At 43.7% G+C, this 27,716-nt stretch overlaps 1 protein-coding gene across 12 annotated transcripts in view; it reads right to left on the bottom strand.

The window, feature by feature from the left end:
- Positions 1-27,716, bottom strand: part of MSI2 (musashi RNA binding protein 2) — an 841,455-nt gene that overhangs the window by 93,801 nt on the left and 719,938 nt on the right. For all 12 annotated transcript variants that reach the window (XM_070735316.1, XM_070735319.1, XM_070735321.1 and 9 more), the window contains exons 9-10: positions 23,084-23,198; positions 4,770-4,844 (exon numbers count right to left, since the gene is read on the bottom strand). In XM_070735316.1, coding sequence (XP_070591417.1) covers positions 4,770-4,844; positions 23,084-23,198 — 190 coding nt within the window. The remainder of the gene's footprint in view (positions 1-4,769; positions 4,845-23,083; positions 23,199-27,716) is intronic.

Genomic DNA, 27,716 nt, shown 5'->3' with positions numbered 1-27,716 from the left:
AGTGTACAGCTGTGATATAATAATAATAATAATAATAATAATAATAATAATAATAATAATAATTTATTGGATTTGTATGCCGCCCCTCTGTCTTGGAGAGATATATACTGTGTAAAATAAACCAGCACTGGGTAGTGAAGAGGTTGTGAAGGCATGCATCAGATTTACATTCCTAATCATCTTTAAGAAAAACTGGTGATGGGGAAGCCAACTTTGATTGCATACATCCCACCAGGCGTACTGTAGAGAAAGGAACCAGGAGGTTAAAAAAAAAAAGATGACTCCCTTTTGAAGTAGCACCCGGATATGCTGTTTAAAAAAGTGAATTATCCGAATGTACTGAATCTCCAAAATGGTTTAGCAGAAGTGCAGATATGTCTCATTTCCTCTCCATGTCTGGAAATATACACAGATGAATGCTGACATTCAGACCATGGTGCCCATTCTAAGCACTGGTCATACTACAGAGAAAACACGATGCCCCAAATAATAGCAACTTTTTCTCTTTTAAACCAAAGTGGGCTAGGTAACTGAAAGACGTATTCACTCAGTATGGGATGGTGAGGAAAGGTTATCAGAATGATCAACTCTGTGTGTCCCTATATTATAAATATGCCCATGTCACACCAACACTCCGCAGTCTGCATTGGTTGCCGATCGGTTTCCGGTCACAATTCAAAGTGTTGGTTATGACCTATAAAGCCCTTCATGGCATCGGACCAGAATATCTCCGGGACCGCCTTCTGCCGCACGAATCCCAGCAACCAGTTAGGTCCCACAGAGTTGGCCTTCTCCGGGTCCTGTCGACTAAGCAATGTCGTTTGGCGGGACCCAGGGGAAGAGCCTTCCCTGTGGCGGCACCGACCCTCTGGAACCAACTCCCCCCAGATATCAGAGTTGCCCCCACCCTCCTTGCCTTTCGTAAGTGCCTTAAAACCCACCTCTGTCATCAGGCACGGGGGAATTGAGATATTCCCTTCCCCCTAGGCTTATAAAATGTATGCATGGTAGGTCTGTATGTATGATTGGTTTCTTAAATTGGGTTTTTTTACATTACTTTTAATATTAGATTTGTTCATATTGTCTTTTTACTGTTGTTAGCCGCCCCGAGTCTACAGAGAGGGGCGGCATACAAATCAAATCAATAAATATAAATATAAATATAAATATAAATATAAATATAAATATAAATATAAATATAAATAAATTAACGGTTGGCAGGAAAGGCCAACCTATGAAGCCTCTACAATCTGTCAACTTTCAGAACCAACAAGCCTCACTCCCACACGTTCAAAAGTGAGAGGGGGATGAATACTTCCTCTCAATGCCACTTTTTCATATTAAAAACTGCCCTCCCACTGCCACTTGTTAGCAGACAGGTGTCTAGCCACAGATTGAGCTCTCAGTGTTTCAGCAAGGAAAGAAGTGAAAGGGACAAGCCATACTTAACACATTTGTGAATGGGTCTCTTTCAGTTGGCTGACTACTTTTCAGAACCTGGCAAAAGCCTTCTCTTGAAAGAATAAAGTATAAATCTGTGAAACGTTCTCCTCAAAGTTATGGAATTCACGAAGGATTCGCCCGACAAATTGGCGTATTTGTTTCTTCATGTGGGGATTTGAGACCATGTGAGAATATGGATAATTTCAACTCAATCTTCTGTAACCTAGCAAATATATTAGAATGCAGTTCCCGTAATCTACAATGGCTGGGGAAGGCTGATGTTGATTAGAAACATAGAAGATTGATGGCAGAAAAAGACCTCATGGTCCATCTAGTCTGCCCTTATACTATTTCTTGTATTTTATCTTAGGATGGATATATGTTTGTCCCAGGCATGTTTAAATTCAGTTACTGTGGATTTACCAGCCACGTCTGCTGGAAGTTTGTTTCAAGCATCTACTACTCTTTCAGTCAAATAATATTTTCTCACGTTGCTTCTGATCTTTCCCCCAACTGACCTCAGATTGTGCCCCCTGTTCTTGTGTTCACTTTCCTATTAAAAACACTCATTAGCCCCTGCCTATGAATGAATATATGTTAATGGAACCTGCCTTCCATTGAGGACCTGTATACCGCACGAGTCAAAAAGAGGGCGGGGAAAATATTTACTGACCCCTCACATCCTGGACACAAATTGTTTCAACTCCTACCCTCAAAACGTCGCTACAGAGCACTGCACACCAAGACAACTAGACACAAGAACAGTTTTTCCCCGAACGCCATCACTCTACTAAACAAATAATTCCCTCAACACTGTCAGACTTTCTACTAAATCTGCACTTCTATTCTACTAGTTTTTCTCATCATTCCTTTCACCCATTTCCTCCCATGTTGACTGTATGACTGTAACTTGTTGCTTATACTCTAAGATTTTTATTAATATTGCTTCTTCATTGCTTATTTGACCCCTATGACAATCATTAAGTGTTGTACCACATGATTCCTGACAAATGTATATTTTATTTTATGTACGCTGAGAGCATATGCACCAAGACAAATTCCTTGTGTGTCCAATCACACTTGGGCAATAAAATTCTATTCTATTCTATACTGTTCAAAAAATAAAGGGAACACTCAAATAACACATCCTAGATCTGAATGAATGAAATATTCTCATTGAATACTTTGTTCTGAACAAAGTTGAATGTGCACAACAGCATGTGAAATTGATTGTCAATCGGTGTTGCTTCCTAAGCGGACAGTTTGATTTCACAGAGGTTTGATTTACTTGGAGTTATATTGTGTTGTTTAAGTGTTCCCTTTATTTTTTTGAGCAGTGTATGTTGGTGGATTGGATATGACTGTTTTTAGATTAAATTGGGGTTTTAAACTGTTTGTTTTAGTTTTATTGGATTTCAGAACTGTATTTGTTAAATATGTTTTAAGTCGCCCTGAGTCCTCGGAGAGGGGCAGGATAAAAAGCCAATCAACCAACCAATCAATAAACAAACAAACAAACAGACGGACTGACAGACGGACGGACTAATGGAGATTTTGGAATATCCTTTCCCTGCTACACCCACAGAACCGGTAGGGAAAAAATTTGAATTCCACCCCTGCTTGAATCCCAATATTATTTTCTGTTCGTCTTTTTCTCTTTCATTCTCCATTGTACATGCATCTCAGTGTTTTACAATCCAAACAGAGTCATAAAGTAACAGCATCCAATAATTATGTTAAACTAGAGAACTTAATTAATATTAACTGCCTGCCTAAATAAAATGCTTTGCAAAGGCATTTAGAAAGAGCACTTCTCAGAGCCTGCCTAACTCAAATAGGCGGGTTTTTCAATACATCCTCTGCCTTGCCACAAGGAAAGCTTCTTGATTTTTGTTTAAAACAATTGATCATAGATTGCTTAAATCAGTGTTTCCCAATCTTGGCCACTTGAAGATATCTGGACTTCAACTCCCAGAATTCCCCAGCCAGCATTGAAGTCCAGATATCTTCAAGTGGCCAAGGTTGGGAAACACTGGCTTAAATAACCTGAGCGTGTGTCTCCCCCACCATCATTTCTTTTGTTCATAACTACAGTTTGCAAGACTGGATGGCTTAAACTCACACCAGTGGTACATATTAATCAACTTTAATATCTGATACATATTCCAATTTTAATTTATAAAATGTTGCCACCTTTTTTCTAAGCTGTGGTTTGAGGACAGGCACTGCACCCTAGTAAGCAGTTAATCCCCCAAACAGAAATTGGCTCCCACGGCCTTCCCAGAATCAAGAACTCCTTAAGGCTTTTGCTTTCAATGGTTGCCTGTTGATAATGGCAGAGCTGGAGCAGGAGCGGATGCTCATTATTGTCGGGAGGAGATGTTTAAGAGCCAGCTAGCCCAACACTTCAAAACCTCAGGAGTTCTCCAAGTGATGAACTACCCACAGTAAACTTAGAGGGGAATAGAGAGGCTAAATGCAGGAGATTTGACAGCTGAGCAAAACAGAACTCAAAAGGAAGGAGAAATAAATAAGGGGAAAGTATTGTGTTGATGTCTGATCTCTCGCAAATGTGCTGGGGAGTCGGCTGCCTAATAGCATACACGGACTCAGTGCAGGAAATATACAAGGTTGACAGGGCCTGTGCTTCCCCGTTGAGCCAGTGGTTGTTGTCGTTTAAAAAGAATGCTGTTTTCAAATAGCCAGCAGCAATTAAGAAGCAAGATATATTTTCCTCCTCCGTTCTCAATAGAAAACAGGATCGGGGAAGGAAGCTTTTTGTACCTTGCCTAAGAATGCATGGGGCTTATCACACACTTAAAAAAACAACAATAACGTTTTCTTACTCATCATAGTAAAGTCCTAAGCAGGGACTGTCACGCTGAATATTGACAGCCCCAGAGACATTTAGTAATTAAAGGGTTAACTGTGTGTGCATTACTAAGATCCTCCTATTATGATGTAATATCCTGCCACATCTAACATCACATCCTTCTTCTTCATCCTAAAACTTTTTCTCTATTTCTACCTCTATCATGTGAAGACATATTTTGTTATGTTGTCCATTGAGACATGTTTATTTTCTACTTTTATAATAAAAAGAAATCTTGTTTTTTGAACAAATGACTGGGCTTCCATCTATCGCCTCCACGGTGATTAAGGTTCTAACGGACTTTAATAACTTACAAACCGAGACAGGGACATTCCACCCCACCCCACCCTTCCAGTGTCAGATCATTCAAATGAATTTGTTCCGAAGGAAGGTGATTTCAGAACATCCACCTTAAGTTACTCTTTGTCATTATATGCATTAAAATTTCACATACCTGGAAACTGATAACTGTAACTGGGGGCAAATCCAGGATATCCTCGGCCATAGGTTGCAACAAAATTTGGGTAACCTTGAATAGACAAGTGTTTGAGAAAGAGGAATTAATCAATGAATTTAAACATGCAAATAATTACACCAAAGGCAAAGAAGAAATTTGATTTTTGCGCAAAGCATTAGAAAAAAATTTCCCCCGTGTGCATCACACCAATGGTGATTAAATGTTAAGTACAGTACAATGATATTAAACAAGAGGTATCTATTGCAAACCGCAAAGATGAACGTGACATCCAGGATCCAAATATTATTGCAGATGAAAGGGGATGCTAGCATGTTTAATGCAACTTGGGGGTTTCATTTACCCCCGAGCACAGGAAAATAACACGAGATCTTGGAGATTAGCATCATTTCTTGATCACTTCCCCCTTCGTCTCCATCCCTGCTACTCATAATTAAAATGCACCCCAGTAACTCAAAGCCAAGGACTCTGCCTACTTTTCTCGGCTGGGAAGAGTAAATGCCAAGCACTAAAGGATAAGCACATAACACAGGTTTGCTTTGACATTTGGAGAGCTTACAACAAATGTACTTTGCTTCAGAACTATTGACAGTTGGAGATTAAGGTACTAGTGATGCTTCATCCTCAGAGTCTGAAGGACAACTGTTAACACATCCAAAAGTCAGAAGCAGTAAGAGGAAGGAGCTGGAAAGGCAGAGGAGGGATTTTAATTCTGCGTAAGATGCTAAGGTTCAACAAAATGATGGCAAATGCTTTTTCATGGAGAAGTCAACAAGACCAGTGGTTTCTCAACATTCTCTTTTAAAAGGGAAACCAAACATTTCAATAGAAGTCTTCACCAGAAGAGCCCTTCACTCCTCCACTCGAAACAGAATATCCTACGAAAATAGACTAACAATCCTGGGCCTAGAAAGCCTAGAACTATGGCGCCTAAAACATGATTTGAGTATTGCCCACAAAATCATATACTACTGCAATGTCCTACCGGTCAATGACTACTTCAGCTTCAACCACAATAACACAAGAGCACGCAACAGATTCAAACTTAATACGAATCACTCCAAACTTGACTGTAAAAAATATGACTTTAGTAATCGAGTTGTCGAAGCGTGGAACTCATTACCGGACTCAATTGTGTCAACCCCTAACCCCCAACACTTCTCCCTTAGACTCTCCACGATTGACCTCTCCAGGTTCCTAAGAGGCCAGTAAGGGGCGTACATAAGTGCACTGGTGTGCCTTTCGTCCCCTGTCCAATTGTCTTTCCTTTCTTTCACCTATCATATATATTCTCTTCCTTTCATATATCCTCTCCTCTAAGTTCACTTTTACCCTTATATATGTTACCACATGTCTATTTTTCATCCTATGTATTTGTGTATTGGACAAATGAATAAATAAAATAAATAAAAATAAAATACCCAGCCATCTTAGAGCTAATACGGGGATGGAGGAATTTACTATCAGTGATACATACGTAGTTAATTTTGTAAATTTCCAGGATCTAAATGATAGTGGCAATCTTTCGTATGTTTCTGTATCTTTTTGTATTAAGAGCTGGGGTGGCACAGTGGTTAGAGTGCAGCACTGCAGGCTACTTCACCTAACTGCCAGCTGTAGGTCAGCAGTTCTAATCTCACCACCGGATCAAGTATGCTGATTCTGTAAACCACTTATAGATGGCTGTAAAAGCACTATGAAGCGGTATATAAATGCTATTGCTAAATGGGGATGGAGGAATATAAGGAGAACAAGGGGGCACAATCTGAGGTTAGTTGGGGAAAAGATCAGAAGCAACGTGAGAAAATATTATTTTACTGAAAGAGTAGTAGATGCTTGGAACAAATTTCCAAGCAGACGTGGTTGGTAAATCCACAGTAATAGAATTTAAACATGCCTGGGATAAACATATATCCATCCTAAAATACAATACAGGAAATAGTATAAGGGCAGACTAGATGGACCATGAGGTCTTTTTCTGCCGTCAATCTTCTATGTTTCTAAGGTTTGAGAAATACACTGAGAGCATGTGAACCAAGACAAATTCCTTGTGTTGGCCAATGCAATGTAATTCAACGCAATGCAATTCTATATTAAATGGGGGTGGAGGGAAGAGGGAGAGCTGTAAATGTCTGTAGAGATTCCCAATCATCCAGGTCACAGTTGTCTCAAAGATGCTTTTTTTTGTTGTTCAAATGGCAGCTGGACTCCCCCCCCCCCCCCCGGAGGAAGAAGAACACATTTTGTTTCTCATCCAAGAAGATTCATCACCCGCCATCAGAACTGATGGAAGTTTCTTGGATGAGTAGAAAAATTTATTTATTTATTGGATTTGTATGCATTTTCTTCTTCTTCTTCTTCTTCTTCTTCTTCTTCTTCTTCTTCTTCTTCTTCTTCTTCTTCTTCTTCTTCTTCTTCTTCTTCTTCTTCCTCCTCCTCCTCAAAAAAAATCCAAACAGTCCAGTTGCCTTTTGAAGAAAGAAAGCACCTTTGAGAGATAATTTGACACTCTTATTTTTTCCCAACTGATTTGGAAAGCCTCAAGGGGGCACCAGGCTCCAGAGAGAATTGAGGGTGAAGATAGCAAATACAGTGGTACCTCTACTTAAGAACACCTCTACTTAAGTACTTTTCTAGATAAGAACCGGGTGTTCAAGATTTTTTGCCTCTTCTTAAGAACCATTTTCTACTTAAGAACCCAAGCCCGGAAAAATTCCCCAGGAAATTTGAGAGCGGCACGAAGGCCCGGCAAGTTTCTTGCCATTCCCCCTTTAAGCCCAGCCATCTCGGGCTTTTCTGAGCTGCCAGAGGAGCCTTTTGGTGGCACTTAAGGAGGCTTTGGCAGCCCAGAGTGAGCGAAGCATTTTCCTTTCTCTGGGCGCTTGGAGAGGGAATAAACCTCTGTCAGTACCCAGAAAAAAGAAACACTCCCTTCGCTCTGGGCAGTGACAGTCCTCCTTTTCTTCTTCCTCCTCCTCCTCCCATCCAAATTCCAAGCTTTTATTTCTTTCTAATGGGTTTGTACGCATTATTTGCTTTTACATTGATTCATATGGGAAAAATTGCTTCTACTTACAAACTTTTCTACTTACGTAGAGGCACCACTGTAAGTGCAAAAAGGATTCAGTTGAAATCAAATTCATCTTGTTTTCTACAAATTCTCTTTAAAAAAAAAAGTGCTTTCATGTGATTCTTTTTCTGCAGGAAGATAATGTACTGTATGTGGCATTTGCTCAGACAATTTGAACTCCCTGAACTTTAGGCAGTGATTAAGTGTTGACCCGTTGAGGTGATAGTTGGGTGGAATTAGAACTGTTCAGTCCACACATCTAGAAAGCATTATGTTTGGGAAGAACAGGAACATAACCACTGTCTGCCGTGTTGGGAGGCAGTGAAGATGAAGGCCTCTATGAACGTGGGGCTTATTTTAACTGAAAGTGAATTTTTACCTATTTAGTTCTGCATTTGGATTATTGCATCTCAGCCTTCCATCCTTCCAAGGTGAGTAAAATGAGAAACCAGATTGTTGGGGGCAAGAGGCTGATTCTGTAAACCACTTAGAGTGGGCTGTAAAAGCACTATGAAGTGGTATATAAGTCTAAATGCTATTGCTATAAATGTGGCTTGTATAGGCAGTCCTCGACTTACGTCCACAATTGAGCCCAAATTTTCTAAGTGAAACTGTTGTTAAGTGAATTTTGCCCAAGTGATCGATTGTTTCATCTGTTTCTTTACAGAGTCTGCACTTTGGATCATCTGTTGATTTTTCAATTCTGGCTTTGACGGCATTTGTTCTAATGGCCTGTTCTTGTGCCGCCAGTATTAGTCCTTCTGTCTCCTTTTTAAGTGTTCCACTTGTAAGCCATGACCAGGTCTTTTCTTTATCCACTTTGCCTTCAATCTTCTCCAAGAACTGGCCATGCAATGCTTTGTTCCGCCAACTGTTCATACGACATTGAGTTACAGTTTTTCTGTATTGGTCCGTAGTTTGCTTCACCTTGAGAAGCTTCCTATTGTTGACCTCCATCAACGCGGACTATTATTATTATTATTATTATTATTATTATTATTATTGTTGTTGTTGTTGTTGTTGTTGTTGTTTTTGTTGCTGTTGTTATTTGTTGTTTTGTTGTTGTTGTTACTACTACTATTACTACTAGTAGTAGTAGTTACTACTACCACTACTATTACTACTACTACTACATCTATATGCTTAAGTTCCAGCAGCAGAGGCAGGTAAACAGCCTGCCTGGAAGAGAAAAGGGCCCAGTCGTGAGTCATGAGTGGATGAAATGGGCAGCCTCCTTTGAGAGCTGGTAATTCTCATTAAGCTCTGCAAAGGAATGGTTATTCAATTATTAGGTAATTCAATCTCACTCCCTAGTGAAGTATTGATCCCCAACAGAGGCTGAACCGGAAGACACGAGTCTGAGCACTAAATCGTGCAGAGACACAGTGGTAACCCACTCTAGGGTTCGTTGCTTTGGCCAACTCCGGGCATTACACTTTTAAATTAATTAATTTCATTTATTAATCCCACTCAGGCACCAACAAAAAGGACAGGAACATCGACCGTAGCCTAGCGCAAAGCATTCCTCTTTTAAGAGGAATATAGCACACCTCGCTTCTATTAATGGAACAAGTTTTCTGAGTGGAATTAAAATTCTAAACTCAATTCGGGGGAATTCTTTCTATTGATTTTAACCTGCATCAAGCTCTCGGCCCTCGATTGCCTAAGACACTATTTATTCTTTCTCCAAGGATTCATCCCCGCGATTGTGTTCATTTTTACAAAGCTCTCGCGCAGCCCGGCAACATGCTCAATTATTTTGCCAACACAACGTGTCCCTTCCCTTTCAGATGAGATTTAGACGTCCATATTGTTTGCTATTAATCATCATTTAGAGATGGAACATTAAACGCTTGGATGAATTTTGATTACTAATTATGAAGGGACGGAACTTAGCACGGAAAACAAAGCAGGAGAGGCCAAAACATGGCTCCATAGCTTTAAATGCATGCAAACATGTGGTGGGTCTCTTTAATATGCATTTTCTGCAAATAAACTGTCAGAAATTCATTGGATCAGTCAGAAGTAAGTTTTGCAAACTGTTTCTCTTCAAACAACGGGATTGATTAACGTGTTTCTGACTAAGGGAGAGCAGGTTACCCCATGATTGACACTTCCACAATGAAATGTCACTCGCTTCTATTTTGCTTTTAAAGAAAGGCTCACTTCGGCGTCAATGGGATAAGTTTGTCACATCGCCTTTTGAGTGGGTCTCTTCCAACAATGAATAAAAGGCATCATATGAGGGAGCAGTTATTTCAACAGGAAAGAGATAAAGCCCAGCCAACTCGGTTCCAAAAATAGTCTTGTCGGCAAGCAAGTTTCAACTGAAGACTTCTAGGCTCCAAATTTCTCTGGCTATGCCTTTTTGTATGCTGCTGCTGCTATATATAAAAAAATACCCCACTGTTGCTTTGTTTGGGTTTTAGAAGACAACAAAAGTTATTTTTGTCTGAGTTTTTCCAAAACAAAAAATGAAACCCTGTTTCTTTCTTGAGTAGAAGTGTTGGCCCTTTCAAGTTTCAAGTTTTATTGGATTTATATGCCGCCCCTCTCCGAAAACTCGGGGCGGCTAACAACAATCATGAAAATACAGTATACAATAAAATCCAATACTAAAAGCAAATTAAAACCCCTTAATATATAAAAACCAAACATACATACAAACATACCATGTATACAGTTGTAACGACCTAGGGGGAGAAAAAAGTCTTAATTCCCCCATGCCTGGTGGCAGAGGTGGGTTTTAAGTAGCTTACGAAAGGCAAGGAGGATGGGGGCAATTCTAATCTCTGGGGGGAGTTGGTTCCAGAGGGCCGGGGCCGCCACAGAGAAGGCTCTTCTCCTGGGTCCCGCCAAGTGGCATTGTTTAGTTGACGGGACCCGGAGAAGACCCACTCTGTGGGACCTAACTGGCCGCTGGGATTCGTGCGGCAGAAGGCGGTCCCTGAGGTAATCTGTTCCGGTGCCATGAAGGGCTTTATAGGTCATAACCAACACTTTGAATTGTGACCGGAAACTGATCGGCAACCAATGCAGACTGCAGAGTGTTGGTGTGACATGGGCATATTTAGGGAAGCCCATGATTGCTCTCGCAGCTGCATTCTGCACGATCTGAAGTTTCCGAATACTTTTCAAAGGTAGCCCCATGTAGAGAGCATTACAGTAGTCGAGCCTCGAGGTGATGAGGGCATGAGTGACTGTGAGCAGTGACTCCCGGTCCAGATAGGGTCGCAACTGATGCACCAGGCGAACCTGGGCAAACGCCCCCCTCGCCACAGCTGAAAGACTCCAGGCAAGAAGCATTAACCCCACATAACAACACTACCTGTACTATAAAGTTACATTAATAGAATCTTGCAAGAATATAAAACCACCCTCCCTTATTTTCACTCTTCTGAAACTAGGGAGGGTCCCTTCTGAAATACTTTCTCCACTCCCATCCTGCTGTTCACACACCAGGTTTGCCTGGTGCACCAGTTGCGGCCCTATTTGGACAGGGAGTCATTGCTCACAGTCGCTCATGCCCTTATCACCTCGAGGCTCGATTACTGCAACGCTCTCTACATGGGGCTACCTTTAAAAAGTGTTCGGAAACTTCAGATCGTGCAGAACGCAGCCGCGAGAGCCATCGTGGGGCTTCCCAGATTCGCCCACGTATCTACAACACTCTGTGGCTTGCATTGGCTGCCAATCAGTTTCCAGTCACAATTCAAAGTGTTGGTCATGACCTTTAAAGCCCTACATGGCATGGGACCAGATTACCTCCGGAACCGCCTGCTACTGCACGAATCCCAGCGACCGATAAGGTCCCACAGAGTTGGCCTTCTCCGGGTCCCGTCGACTAAACAATGTCGTTTGGCAGGCCCCAGGGGAAGAGCCTTCTCTGTGGTGGCCCCGGCCCTCTGGAACCAACTCCCCCCGGAGATCAGAACTGCCCCCACCCTCCCTGTCTTTCGCAAACTACTCAAGACTCATTTATGCCACAGGGCATGGGGGAGTTAAGATATTCCTTCCCCCTAGGCCATTACAAGTTATGCATGGTATGTTTGTGTGTATGTTCGGTTTTATTGTAAGGGTTTTTAGTTGTTTTATTAATTGGATTTCTACATGCTGTTTTTATCATTGTTGTTAGCCGCCCCGAGTCTGTGGAGAGGGGCGGCATACAAATCCAATAAATAAGTAAGTAAGTAAGTAAGTAAGTAAGTAAGTCAGTCAGTCAGTCAGTCAGTCTAGCCGTCTCGCTTTCTTCCTGTCTGTCAAGGTCATTCCCCCATAGATTACAAGAAGGGCATTGTATCTCAGCTGCAATAATCAATATAACCACTAGATGGCAGCCAGAAGATACTGACAATGCTAGCTCTCTGCTTCCCACTTGCGTTTATCTGGAATACTGCAGCCAGGGTGACAGCCCTATTAGTTAATAGGGGCTCTGACCTTGAAGGAATCCCAGTCTCAATGATCCTGATGCCCTTCAAATGTTGAGATATAATTTCCACATCACATCAGCAGGCAGAAAGAACTTGGCTATCAGGTCCTGATCTTCGAAGGTTAGAAAGATTAATCTTGGATGGTAAGTGGATTTGAGACAACAAGGCAATTCTGGGCCATTAGGTTACACTAAGAAGTCAGAGGAACGTCCAGGAAGGACCCAAAAGCAATCCACGTCTATCACATTGACAAGAAAGTGCCTGGATTTCATCACCATGAATGTAGCTGAGCTCAATTTCTGCAATTCTCCCCAGAATAGTTAAAAGGTTAAAACATCATTTTCGCAACCATTTTGCCCTCCAAATGGGCTGGCTGAGAATTCAGAGGGGGTGTGTGCAATCCAACAGGTTACGCGGTTTGTATTTATTATTTGACATCTACGGACCATTCCGATAATTTGATAATGATTGCAATGTCATGTATTCGTTCAAGGCGGATGACTGATGTGGCATCGAAGCATCCATAATCAATCAATAAAAGCCGGCAGATTAGGGAAGGCCGCTTCGTCCAACTCAAACAAAGGCACGCTCGGTGCCAGGGTAAGCCACAGAATTTCTTGCCCTTTCGCACCGCAAGGGAAACAGAAGCTGCAAACCAATCTACTGGGATCAGTGAGCACAAATAAGGACACCTGGGTCCCTTCCCACCTCTGCGGTGGTCCTTCACTCCCCACCTCCGACAACAAAGACCAAATATACAGCTGACTGGGTAGTCGTTCTCATCCGTATATCCCACCGCAGAACACTTCTCGAGGTCAGGCAGATGAAATCATAAATTTATAATACAACATTACTTCAATTTTCCTCTTCATTTGCCGCTGCAGTGCCCAGCTCTGCTCTAACGAGTCAGAGCCTGATCTGCAATGGGGGGAAAATTGGCTGGCTGAATATCAATAGCGCATTAACATCGCGCCCGTGTGGATGCTTCATCAAGCCAAATTATGGGCCGGCCGGCCCATCCGCCATTTCCCATTTAGCCCCCATTCTCGCCCGGGCGATGGGCGCTGAGCAATTTATTTGCTTCAGTACTTCTGGCAAATGATCAATCTTGCAGTAATTATCTCTTGTCACTAAACTGAGAAATCAAGGCTCTGCCTGGATTGCCTCCTTTGAAGAGAGAACTTCGTATCTACATCAACCATCAGACATGCTTTTCACAAGAGCAACTTCTTCACCATGCTTTTCCCAGGCTTATTAGTGACAAGGGTGCCAAGCTAAAACTACAGTTCTACAACCCTCGGTTGCTGGTGGATGGGTTCAGGGTTTTTTTCCTACGGGGCTAAGAATTGTGGCAGCCATAGACCACAAATCCACCTGCAGGTTGCCTAATTTAGCTGACCCCAATGGACCTGGAATGCCTTCATGTGTTACCAGGTTCAGAGTGCCCTGAATCAGTGTTTTCCAAACTTAATAATAATAATGATAACAATAACAACAGCAACAACAGAGTTGGAAGGGACCTTGGAGGTCTTCTAGTCCAACCCCCTGCTTAGGCAGGAAACCCTACACTACTTCAGACAGATGGTTATCCAACATCTGCTTAAAAACTTCCAGTGTTGGGGCATTCACAACTTCTGGAGGCAAGCTGCTCCACTGATTAATTGTTCAAACTGTCAGGATTTTTCTCCTTAATTCTAAGTTACTTCGCTCTTTGTTTAGTTTCCATTCATTGCTTCTTGTCCTATCCTCAGCTGCTTTGGAGAATAGATTGGCTCCCTCTTTGTGGTAGACCCTGAGATATTGGAACACTCCTATCCTGTCTCCCCTGGTCCTTCTTTTCATTAAACTAGCTATGCCCAGTTCCTGTAACCGTTCTTCATATGTTTTAGCCTCCAGTCCCCTAATCCCCGGGGTGGTGCAGCAGGTAGAGTGCTGTACTGCGGGCCACTGAAACTGACTGTAGATCTGAAGGTCAGCAGTTCAAATCTCATCACCGGCTCAAGGTTGACTCAGCCTTCTATCCTTCTGAGGTGGATCAAATGAGGACCAGGATTGTGGGGGCCATAGCCTAGCTCTGTTAAAAAAAGTCCTATTGCTAACATGTTGTAAGCTGCCCTGAGTCTAAGGAAAAGGGTGGCATAAAAATTGAATAAATAAAAATAAATAAAATAAAAAATAAATCATCTTTGTTGCTCTTCTCTGCACTCTTTTCTTTTCTCTGCTGGCTGAGGAATTCTGGGAGTTGAAGTCCACAAGTCTTAAAGTTGCCAAGGTTGGAGTCCCCTGATCTAGATTACTCTGATACCCTCTAACATTAATGGTGATGTCTGAGGAATTTTGGGGCACAGGAAGAATGTCTAATGGTCTCTCAATTCCAGGCAAGGAGACTGCAGGACTAGGAAGCTCTCCCAATTCATTGCCTCTCTCATATAGCAATAGCACGTAGACCTATATACCGCTTCACAGTGCTTTTACAGCCTTCTCTAAGCAGTTTACAGGGCCAGTATATTGCTGGCCCCAACAATCAGGCTCCTCATTTTACCCACCTCAGAAGGATGGAAGGCTGCGTTAACCTTGAGCCTGGCGAGATCTGAACTGCCAAACTGCAGCTGGCAGTTAGCTGCAGTAGTCTGTAGTACTGCACTCTAACCACTGCACCCCCTTGGCAGCTGGGAGCAGGTTTATTTATCAAGATTTTGGGAAGATCTCAAGAACATACTTTTACCATCATATAAATATTATGAATGGCTTTAGACTGTACTGGCCTACATCTCATATCCTGGACATACGTTGTTTCACTCCTACCCTCAAGACGACGCTATAGAGCACTGCACACCAAGACAACTAGACACAATAATATTTTTCCCCGAACGCCCTCACTCTGCTAAACAAATAATTCCCTCTCCACTGTCAAACTATTCACTAAGGCTGCATTGCTATTACTACCAGTTTTTCTCATTGTTCCTATCACCCATCTCCTCCCACTTATGATTGTAACTTGTTGTTTGTATCCTTACAATTTATATTAATATTGTTTCCTGAATTGCTAATTTGTATCCTAGGACTAGCATTATGTGTGGTACCTCATGATTTTTGACAAATGTATCTTTTATTTTATGTCCACTGAGAGCAGTGTTTCCTCTAATTTTTTGGGGGGGTGGGCAGAAAAGTATAGTGTCTGAGCGGCAGTCCCTTCGAGACTGGGCGGCACAGAAATAATAAATAAATAAACAAACAAACAAACAAACAAATACTGTGTGTCTATAACAGTGAGCTCATAATAGGGCAACTCTATCAATATCAAAATGCCACTTAAATAGTTGAGCTAGTTTCAAACTAGATTTTGATTTTCTTTCTCTCTTCCTTACTCCCATTCTTTTTCTTTCTCTTTTCCTTCCTCTCTTTTTTCTATCTGTTTCTCTCTCTTCCTCTCTTCCTCTCTCTCTCCTTCCCTCTCACTCTTTCCATCTCGGCTTCTGGGCAGGTTTGGAAAACTCTGAGTTGATGATGATTTTTAAGTGAGCGATTGCTCACTGCTCAGCTTAGAGGGAACTATGACTGAGAGCATCTGCACCAAAGACAAATTCTTTGTATGTACAAACACATTTGGCCAATAAAGAATTCTATTCTATTCTATTCTATTCTATCTCCTGCAAAGCAATGGAATTAGGATCAAAGTAGGAAGAAGGGGGGCTTTTGCGTGGATCAGAGGGAATCCCTTTCGATTGCATTTAACTTTTTGCTGAAGCTACTGTATCTTTACCTGCCCTGCATGACAATCATGGCAACTAGAAACCATATTGAGCCTGTGTTTTAGGTTCCTCTGGTGCTTTCTCATAGCTCTCTTGCGTTACTCACGGTGTGTTGTGGTTGACTCTGGCCCAGCTCCTGCCCCAGGGAATGTGGAGGTGGAGGCAGGGGAAACGTCAACATGTCCTAGGCCTGTTTTGTTGCCGGCAGAGTCAGGGAGTGCAGTTTCCTCGGAAGAAGAAGAGGGGGGCTTGGCACACAGCCCAGGAAGCCAATCACCATTATCTTCGGTCGATTCGTTAGACCCACGCAGGTGCAGACTTATGCATCGAAGAGATCAATTGAGGAAATATTACAGAAGATAAGAGAGGCCACCTGTGTTTTGGTGGGGCTCCAGTAATTAGAGCTGCTGCTATAAATAGCAGAGTGCTAGTTTCGCCGTTGCGGGATCGTAGTTCTTCAGGATCGTGCCTCGCTGTTTCTGAACTTTGTTTCTGGATTTTTCACACCTTTGACACCAAAGCAGAGTAAAGTGTGTGTGTGTGTGTTTCACTTGGTTGAAAGAAGGAGGGCTGTGACGTTTCTTCACAGCTACTAGCTAAGTACTTAAGGACTGATTAAGGGACTTGTACAGCCGACAAGGTTGTTTTGGGGAAGAGTGCTCTTTGCAATACAAAAAGGGTGCTTTGTTTCTTTTGAATTTTGTGATAAAGGACATTGTTTTGAATTTTCAAACGTCTGTGTGTCTGAAATTTGTACCCGTGAATTTTCGGGAGGCTTCTACCAGAGAGCCCAGCAGAACACGGTGTAAGGCTCATTTTTTCCCTCCACTTTCTCCGGCAAAGGGCCATCTCCCCTAGAAGAGCAACTTTTCTTTGAAGGACACAAATGTCTTTTATGCATGAACGCAACCCCATCTAGATGGAACGTGTGCACTAATGGACAGCTGGGGTCTGGCTCCCACAGTCATATTCAAAAGTCAGAGACAGATTTCTTGAAATGAGACGTTCACATCGGGTAACATTTCAGTGGCCTGGAGATATATATTTTACCAACAGAGCGTTGTGGTTTTTTAAAATTGTAGCACGGGAGGGAAGGGAGTTCAGAGCTTCAAACATAGTCATTTAAGCCTCCACCTCTCACTTTCTGGGCCCCAGGGACTGGATCCGTGGAGAGGGGGTTTTCCCCGCAGATCACTTTGCGGGCTTTACTTGTTTCCATGGCCCAGTTTCTGGCATGTTGCAGCCCCATGCAGGGCTATAGACCGGGACTTGGGATCCCCTAGTTAAGGGAAAAGGAAAGGAAGGAGGGGAGGAAAGTGGAAGAAGAGAAGGGGAGGGAAGAAGCAGAGGGGAAGGAAGGGGAGGGGAGGAGAGAAAAGTGGGAAAAGAGAAGGGAAGGGAAAGAAAATGGAAGAAGAGGAGGGGGACAGGGAGGGGACAGGAGAAAGGCGGAAGGGGAGGTAAGAGAAGGGAAATGGAAGAAGAGGAGGGAAAAAATTGAAGCGGAGGGGAAGGAAAGGAGGACAAGTGGAAGAAGGAGAGGGGAGGGGAGGGAAGGAGAGGGAAGTGGAAGAAGAGGATAGATAAAATACAGGAAATAGTATAAGGACAGACTAGATGGATCATGAGGTCTTTTCCCCCGTCAGTCTTCTATGTTTCTATAGAAGGAAATGGGAGGAAAGTGAAAGGAAAGAAGGGAAGGGACAAAGCAGATGGAGGGGAGGGAAGGGAAAGGGAGGGAAGGAAGGAAAGTGGAGGAAGGGAAATGGAAGGAAAGAAAGGGGAAGAAAGGGAACAAATAAAGGAACCTGTTTAGAAGTCACTCTGTGTGTCTTCCTTGATTTTTGGAACCTGACATCAAATTTGCCAAATTGTGGAGTGGGGGTGGGTGGGTAATTTCTTGGGGGGAGGGGGATCTTGGGAAAAGGTTCAATTTTCCAGGTCAGTTAAATTTCAGGAATCCTCACTGACCCGACAGACTTTCTTCATTTCCCCTCTGCCCACTTATCTGGAGAGATACTCGTGATCGCCAATCCTATTTTGGTTCCCTCCTCTGGACGCGTGCTCAAAGCAACACAGAAACGGACTCAAGTGACTACAAAGGTCTTTAAAAGATCCTGGCTCTCCAGCCACATCGTGGCCTCCCTGTGCTAATTTTGCCTGATGATTTAATTGCACCCTTCTTTCCGTTCAGGGGTGGAATCTCAACCGCTTTGCGGTTGTCAAGTTAGCAAAGGAGGATTCCGATTGCAGTCGCTACGAATCTGCTGACAGCCATCGACCTTGAAGTTGACTTGGGAGAGGAAACGGGGACGATGGAGGACCCTGGCATGTTCGGAGTTTCCCCGCTGCCTGCACCTCGCCTGCCTTCGTGATGCCGCCACAATAATGCCGGGAGCTCCGAGAGAGGCCGGCGGGTCCAGGAACGAGCTGGAGCAGATAATTAAGCATCTGGCCTTCATCATGAATCCATCACTCATTCAGAGCAAATCAGGCTGATTTAAAACTAATAAGTTCACATTAGGAGTCACCCTGCAAAAACCAGTGCAACAAAACCAATTTGGGTCTCTTAATGAAGCTGTGCACCTTCCGTGCACTAACAGGCACCCGTGTGATCGAAGGAGGCTTGCCAAAACTCACAATTCCATTGAGCCGAAGGTGCCTTCGGGCTGCGGTTCCCATACTCTACACTTTTAGCATCTCATATAAGGCGAGAGTTATCTTAAGCGCAAATGACTGCCAGGCATATCTCTGGCTCAAACTTTTCCAATTATCAGGGGTGAGTCCTGACTCTGAAAGGGATTTTTGATTTTTCTACCAATAAGAACAGTAGAGAACCTCAGTAGTAGGACGGAAATGTTTCTTGGTGGGTGTTCTGTTGAGCTCTCTGGTAGAATCCTCCCAAAAATGCACCGATACAATTTCAGACACACACATGTTTGAAAATTCAAAACAATGTTCTTTATAATGAAAATTCACTTAAACCAAGCCCTCTTTTGGTAAAGCCAAGAGCACTCGTCTCCAAACAAACTGGTAATTTGTACAAGTCCCTTATCAGTTCTGTGATACTTAGCTTGCAGCTGTGAGGCAATTCACAGTCCTTCTTCCACAAAGTGAAACACAGTTTGCCCTGGTTTAGTTTCAAAGCGGGGGAAAATCAGCACACAAAGGTCTAAGTCAGCAAGGCAGGCACGAAACACAAGGATCAGATAATCCTCCACAATAGCCAAACCCACAGGCTGCTCTTTAGCCTCACTAATCACCACAGCCCCACCCAACCACAGGTGGCCTCATTTTCTTTGATAATAATCTCTCAGTTGTTGTTGCCTATGCATCGCTCTCTGCAAGCGTGGCTGTATCATTAACGCTTGTTCTGAATCCAGGGAGGAGCTAGATAATTGATCTCCTTCTGAGCTGTCTGCCCCACTCTCCTCCTTTCTGTCACTCATGTCTTCTTGGTCAGAGGAGCCTTCATCAGCAGATTCCACCGGGGGCAAAACAGGCCTGCAGCATGTGGATGTCTCCCCCACATCCACAGCCCTTGGGGCAGGAGCTGGGCCAGAGCTAACCACAACAGTGGGTGATTTTCCCGCTCTATATCCACAGCATACGTGATGGAGAACCTCACCGGGAGGAAAGGAAACTTATACTTGGAGACAGACGGGCGATCAAAAGAAAGAGAGACACTTGAAGACAAGTGTCTGAACCTGAAGGCAGGACAAGAAGCAATGGATGGAAACTAATCCAGGAGAGTGTCAAGGTTCCAGCTAACATCCGAACTAAATCAGACTCCGAGTCAAAGTGCTCCTCGAGGTTCTAATTTATTGTCAGAGCCATCGTGGCACCTACACTGGGAAACCTGAATCTGAGTTGCCCACCAGTTGAAAGTTCACATCCCTTGTCCCCCACCCACAAACTTGTCACGTTGCCCACTCAGATTGTGCCAGTGTGGCCAGTCCTCCTTCTGCTTCCGCCCAGGTGGATGGGCATAGGATGGCCTTGAACCCCTCGAAAGAATGCTTTGTGGCTGCATCTGTTCCCTCATGAAAATCCCCCCTCCCAAGTTCCCATAAACATCAGACCTTCTATAGATAGTGAGGCAAGCTGTTAATTTCTCACCAACTTCTGCACCGGCTTGGCAGAGAGATCCAACCAAGAACTAAGGAGGAATTTTCTCACAGCGAGAACAATTAATCAGTGGAACGACTTGCCTCCTGAAGTTGTGGGAGGTTTTAAAGAAGAAATTGGACAGCTATTTGTCTGAAGTGATATAGTGCAGTGAGGGCTAGACTTTTTCTCGCTGTGCACTCAAAGCATGCAATAATGGGTGCCGGCACCCATAATGCAATGCGCCCGCGCACAATCCCCCCACTCCCCCATGCATGTGCACACGCTCACCCACGCATGTACGTACAATGCCTCCCAGACCCCTCCCCCTGCCTATTTTGGTCCTAGCAGGCCTCCCTGCATCCTTGGATCAAAAACAGGCCATGGGGGGTTGCTGCCCACATTGCCTGTTTTGGGCCTAGCAGGCCTCCCAGGACCAAAAACGGGCCATGAGGGATTGTTGCTGCCCCCCATTGCCTGTTTTGGGCCTAGCAGGCCTCCCAGAACCAAAAACGGGCCATGAGGGATTGTTGCTGTCCCCCATTGCCTGTTTTGGGCCTAGCAGGCCTTCCCAGGACCAAAAACGGGCCATGAGGGGTTGATGCCCCCATTGCCTGTTTTGGGCCTAGCAGGCCTCCCAGGACCAAAAACGGGCCATGAGGGGTTGATGCCCCCCTGCCTGTTTTGGGCCTAAGAGGCCTCCCAGGACCAAAAACGGGCCATGAGGGGTTGATGCCCCCCTGCCTGTTTTGGGCCTAGCAGGCCTCCCAGGACCAAAAACGGGCCATGAGGGGTTGTTGCCTCCCCCACCTGTTTTGGTCCTAGCAGGCCTCCCTGCAACCTTGGATCAAAAACGGGCCATGAGGGGTTGATGCCCCCCTGCCTGTTCTGGGCCTAGCAGGCCTCCCAGGACCAAAACCGGGCCATGAGGGGTTGCTGCCCCCATTGCCTGTTTTGGGCCTAGCAGGCCTCCCAGGACCAAAAACAGGCCGTGGGATGGTGGTACACTCCACAGCCTTCCCACACATGTGTATGTGTCTCCCGCATGTGCTCTGCCCTCGCACATCCCAAAAATCAGCTGGCCAGCGGGAGGCATGTGCACATGTGCAGTGGAGCTGAGCTCGGTGATGGCTCACTTGCCCACAGAGACAGCTGTGTGCCAGTTGTGGCATGCGGGCCATAGATTTGCCATCATGGACATAGGGTTTCCTGCCTGAACAGGGGGTTGGACTAGAAGACCTCCTAGGTCCCTTCCAACTCTATTCTTCATTGTGTTGTTTAACACTTCTGTACGAGGAGTCCTTGGGGCTCTCTGAGCTTGAGACGTTTCCTTATGCAAACTAGTGCACGTATGATGTTATCTAATTTGGATAATGAAAAGTCTGTAAGAAAACAACCCAGCTCAGACAGCATCTCAACCAGTGTTCCCTCTAATATTTTTTTTTTTGGGGGGGGGGGCGGCAGAAAAGTATAGTGTCTGAGCGGCAGTCCCTTCGGGACTGGGCGGCACAGAAATAATAAATAAATAAACAAATAAACAAACAAATAAACAAACAAATAAATAAACCACCCTGTTTTGCCTCAGAGAATTTCAAAATAAAATATTGTACTGTGTGTCTATAACAGTGAGCTCATAATAGGGCAACTCTATCAATATCAAAATGCCACTTAAATAGTTGAGCTAGTTTCAAACTAGATTTTGATTTTCTTTCTCTCTTCCTTACTCCCATTCTTTTTCTTTCTCTTTTCCTTCCTCTCTTTTTTCTATCTGTTTCTCTCTCTTCCTCTCTTCCTCTCTCTCTCCTTCCCTCTCACTCTTTCCCTCTCGGCTTCTGGGCAGGTTTGGAAAACTCTGAGTTGAGGATGATTTTTAAGTGAGCGATTGGTCACTGCTCAGCTTAGAGGGAACTATGATCTCAACCCTGAGCTACAAATATTCTCCTTTATTGATTCTGCACTAGGTGTAGCTCAAAGAAAGGCTGAAATATAAACTTGCTAAAACAAAGTAAAGAGGGGTTAGGTGAAAAAGTAAAAGCATTATTTCTAGGGAACTGGAAGAAAAGAAATGTTAATAGAGTAGAAAGAGCTTCCTGACATCCTTCTCCACTGATTTACCTGTCTGTCTCTCTACCTTCGGGTATCCACAGGCACACCTGGACAGATACTTTTTACATAGACCCCAAGCAGTTCTTAGGTAATGTCAGGGGGAAAAAAACTAAGTAAAAGCAAATGAGAGCCAATTATAACTGAGAATGATCTATCGCACAAATAGATTTTCACTATTAAATACAATTTATCCTGTTTAATTAGTATTTTTCTGGACACAATGGCCTGGGCTCAAATACCATCTTTTCTCCTTGGAACTTCTAATTATTGCCACAACCCATGCTATTAAACTGCTCCACAGGCCTCCTCCAGCTTTTGTTCCATTTAAAGCCACAAAGATTTTTAATTATCTCCGCTAAACTGTCAAAGATACCTTCAAGAAACTGTGGCTTCACTCTCCCCTCCCTAGCCTGAAAAAGAAAAGGAGAAAAGGAGGATTTTTAACCATAAATTTATTTTTTTTAATGAATGTGGGGAGAACAGCCTCCTGGAAATACCCATTTAAATGCTAATTCTGATATTCTAGAGGTAACTTGGGCCCAGCCAGCGTGTGGGTGTGGCAGCTTGTATAAGTTAGGTAAATTCTGAACCTAGGAATTTGATAATCCAGTGATGAAGCACTAAATAAGGCCTTGCCAATTATGTTTATTTATTAAATGTATGTGCTGTCCATCTCACTATCCAAAGCGATGCTGGACGGCTTACAAGGTAACAAAAAGAGAAATGTAAAAATAGCTATAAATATTAGAGCAGTCAAATTGCTCAGCTATTGTAAGCGTCGCAGAACGCTGAAATTCTAGTCAATTATTCATTCTCGTGCAAACTTACCCAACATTCCCATGCCAAGCATAAAAGCATCCATAGTATATGGTAATCCGCGAGCTCTTCCTCTTGTCCCTGGTGGAAACATCACTTCTTTAGGTTGTGCTTTCTTACATTCCACCTATGAAGCAGAAACAGGTAGAAATGAAATGCAAATGAATTCAGACAAAATATCAAATCCTGAACAGGTTAAGATATGCGGGGTGGAGCTGGGAATTATTTTTAGCAGTCTCTTGTAAAGGGGACGTTTTAAAAGCAGGCCAGGAAATTATTTCCAAGGAGTCAATAGGCACAAAAGCAGCTTAGACAGGTAGGAAAAATACGTTGACAAAGTGTAGAGCTACGATACAACCATCCAAATGGGCACTGAAGTCAGATGCATGGAAATAGTAGTAATAATGATGATGATGATGATGATGATGATGACAATGTGGCACAGATGACCCAATGGAACTTGTGCCAGAACTACCATCCACCAGTGGCAAAGAACTGAAGGGATCATAAGCCCAAAAAGGTGGTCGAAAATGAGCAAGCAAAACTACCGTAAGACTTCCAACTTCATACTGACCGAATTTTGAAACATAACACACCAGACATCATGATTGTGGAGAAAAAGAAAGTATGGATCATCGACATCGCAATCCCAGGGGACAGCAGAATTGAAGAGAAGCAGCTAGAGAAATTTGCGAAATACGAAGATCTAAAAATCGAGCTGCAACAACTCTGGCATAAGCCAGTGAAAGTGGTCCCAGTGGTACTTGGCACGCCGGGTGCAGTCCCAAAGGATCTCGGCGGACATTTGAAAGCCATCGGAATTGACAAAATCTCCATCTGTCAATTGCAAAAGGCCGCTTTACTGGGATCAGCACACATAATTTGTTGCTACATCACACAGTCCTAGGTGTTTGGGAAGCGCCCGACTGGTGATGAAATACGAAATCCTGCATAGTGATCTCGTTTGCTGTGTTGTATTGACATAACAACAACAACAATAATAATAATAATACAATAACAACAACAACAGAGTTGGAAGGGATCTTGGAGGTCTTCTAGAGTCCAACCCCCTGCTTAGGCAGGAAACCCTACAGCACTTCAGACAGATGGTTATCAAACATTTTCTTTAAAACTTCCAGTGTTGGAGCATTCACAACTTCTGGAGGGAAGCTGCTCCACTGATCAATTATTCTAACTGTCGGGAAATTTCTCCTTAGTTCTAAGTTGCTTCTCTCCTTGTTCAGCTTTCACCCATTGCTTCTCATTCTACCCTCAGGTGCTTTGGAGAATAGGTTGACTCCTTCTTTTTTGTGGAAATCCCTGAGATATTGGAACACTGCTATCCTGTCTCCCCTGGCCCTCCTTTTCATTAAACATTTTCTTTGAAGATGTTTCACTTCTCATTCAAAAAGTTTCTTTGGCTTCTTGGATGAGAAACAAAACATCTTCAAGGAATAACAGGAAAGTCCAGGTGCCTCTTGAAAAAGCACTTTTCGGACAATAATAATAATAATTTATTGGATTTGTATTCCGCCCCTCTCCGTAGACTCGGGGCAGCTAACAACAATGATAAAAACAGCATGTGACAATCCAATAATAAAACAACTAAAAACCCTTATTATAAAACCAAACATACACAAAAACATACCATCCATAACTTGTAATGGCCTAGGGGGAAGGAATATCTCAACTCCCCCATGCCTGGTGGTATAAATGAGTCTTGAGTAGTTTACGAAAGACAGGGAGGGTGGGGCAATTCTACCGTAATCTCCAGGGGGAGTTGGTTCCAGAGGGCCGGGGCCGCCACAGAGAAGGCTCTTCCCCTAGGGCCCGCCAAACGACATTGTTTAGTCGACAGGACCCAGAGAAGGCCAACTCTGTGGGACCTTATCGGTCACTGGGATTCGTGCGGTAGCAGGCGGTTCCGGAGGTAGTCTGGTCCAAAGCCATGTAGGGCTTTAAAGGTCATGACCAACACTTTGAATTGTGACTGGAAACTGATCGGCAGCCAATGCAAGCCACAGAGTGTTGAGGAAACATGGGCGAATCTTGGAAGACCCACGATGGCTCTCGCGGCTGCATTCTGCACAATCTGAAGGTATCCCCATGTAGAGAGCGTTGCAGTAATCGACCTGAATGACTGAGAATCTCCATACACTGGAATAAACTCATAGGGCTTTTGAACTCTATCCTGCCTCCTGATTTCTTCCCTCCAACAGTCAGAAGGCTGCATGAGAGCAACTTGGATAGGCTTTTGTGTGTGCGTGTGTGTAGGGGGAGAAATACAAATATTTAAGTATTTATTTACTAAACAAAAATTTATTTATTTATTACTCCTTGCTATGAATTGTTTGTCTTTTGTCCAGAGTCGGTTGGAACACACCGGAAATGTCAAGTTAGGCATTTTCTGAATTTTGGATATGTTTGTTCAAAAGATTGGCCATCACTGCCTGTTCCTACATGCAAACACACGACAAGTTTATGTCCAAATATATTTAGTATTTACAGAACTCACTTGGCTCACTTCTGGCTTGATGGCGGGGAAAGATTCCCTCTTCAACGCATCCAGATCCCCTTCTATTTTTGCTAGTTTTAGAGTTCTCAAACACCTCCCTTCTTATTTTCTCAGCTTCATGGCCCTTCTCATTCGGGATCTTGTTTTTAGATGCGATTGGACCAGTGCTCTCATCAGACTTTCTTCCGTGGTGCACAAATCCACCAAGATACCTACGAGAATGTGCCAGTGTTTTGCCCAAGCAAATATTTGGCTTTGAGAAAAAGAACGGAAGAACGGAAAAGTGTGCGGAGGTGCAAAACTGATAATTGCACCATTGGAGCGCTGCTAACTGACTCTATTTCTAATAGTGCTATCGGTAGCAGAGAATCCATTGTGTTCTAGTAACCAACTGCCCGTTTCTAGGCAACCTGTCAGCGAAAATTTCAGGTTGGTGCAATTTGCATTTAGGTAACGTAAAGGTTAACTGACTGTCAATGGGAGTATTTAAAACAAAACCACCCACACGCTTCCCCCACCAACCCCCCACCTCCGGCTACGAAGTCTCACGGTGTATCTTATTTATTCAGCTTGTAATATTTCATCAAGGAATAAGACATGAAACGTCTAGTATTCTGCCAACGCAGTTGTCAACTTTCTAGCTTCTCACAAATGGCTCTGAACTGGCCAGAGTTGAGGATTGGCACAGGAGGCCTCCATTGCCAACGTGCCCATGTTTTTTACTGTGGGAAAAAGTAGAGGTGTTCTGTCTGGGTCACTCCAGAAGCCAATACCAACCCAAAAAGAGAAGCCAGACACACTGGTAAAAGGCAAAGGCAGTTTTATAAAATTCAAGAAAAACACAGGTAACAGAAAATGTCCTTACAAACAGGAAAATGCTGTATCTTCATATATATCCACGAAGGCAAAAGTCCATGCAGCAATACAGAATTCTTGCTGCCGAGCCGAGGCTGTAGATAGCAGACCTACACCTCCCACAGGTCTTCCAAAGCTGCTGGGCCACAAGCCAGGAACAGAGACGCCGAGAAACAAGACAGGATAACGCAACTCCAAACTGATAACACTCCACATGGCTTCAAGGGCTTGCCTGCCTTTTAAACCCTGCTAAGGAGGACCACACCCAAACCCAGCTGTTCCTAATTCAGTGCTGATAAGACTTCTTTAACTGCTCCTTTCTTTGATCTGACGTCTCTGTCGCATGTCAATGATGGTTTGAGCTTCATCACCTAATGACTCCAAACTACTGGCTGGGGAGAGCCCCCCCCCTGGGGCTCTCATGCTGTTCTCCTTCATCCCATTCCTGATTTTCCTCTCCCCCGTCCGACTGTTCAGCCCCCTCCTCTTTGCTGTCATCCTCCTCCGGGCATGGAGCCAGCAGAGACACAGCCAGTCCCTGAGCAGCCTCAGGCTGAACTACAACAAGAGGGAAGTGATTTTTCAAAAGGCAACTGGACTTTCTGTTGTTGTTTTTCACTTGAAGACCTTTCGCTTCTCATCCAAGAAGCATCTTCAGTCTTGGTGGACAATCAACTAAACATGAGCCAACAATGTGCAGCAGCAGCTAAAAAAGCCAACACAATCCTAAGCTGCATCAACAGGGGAATACACTCCAAGACCAGGGAAGTCTTAATACTACTCTACTATGCCCTGGTCCGACCACACCTGGAGTACTGTATTCAGTTCTGGTCACCACACTTCAAAAGAGACATTGAAACTCTGGGGAAGGTGCAAAAAAGAGCAACCAAGATGATTAAGGGATTGGAAACCAAGACTTACGAAGAGAGACTGAGGGAACTGGGCATGGATAGCCTAGAGAAAAGGAGGGCCAGAGCGGACATGATAGCAGTCTACAAGTATACGAGGGGATGTCACAGAGAGGAGGGGATCACTTTATTCTCCAGGGCACCAGAGGGCTGGACGAGGAACAACGGCTGGAAGCTGACCAAGGAGAGATTCAACATGGAGATAAGGAGGAACTTCCTGATGGTCAGAGCGATCAACCAATGGAACAACCTACCAGCGGACGCTATGAACTCCAACACTCTGGACATTTTTAAGAGAAGATTGAACTGTCACTTGACTGGTGTACTATAGGGTTCCTGCTTGGGCAGGGGGTTGAACTCGATGGCC

This window comes from Erythrolamprus reginae, chromosome 1, assembly GCF_031021105.1.
Source record: "Erythrolamprus reginae isolate rEryReg1 chromosome 1, rEryReg1.hap1, whole genome shotgun sequence".
Classification (NCBI taxonomy): domain Eukaryota; kingdom Metazoa; phylum Chordata; class Lepidosauria; order Squamata; family Dipsadidae; genus Erythrolamprus; species Erythrolamprus reginae.
The sequence above is the reverse complement of the archived record's forward strand: the minus strand, read 5'-3'. Positions and strand labels throughout refer to the sequence as shown.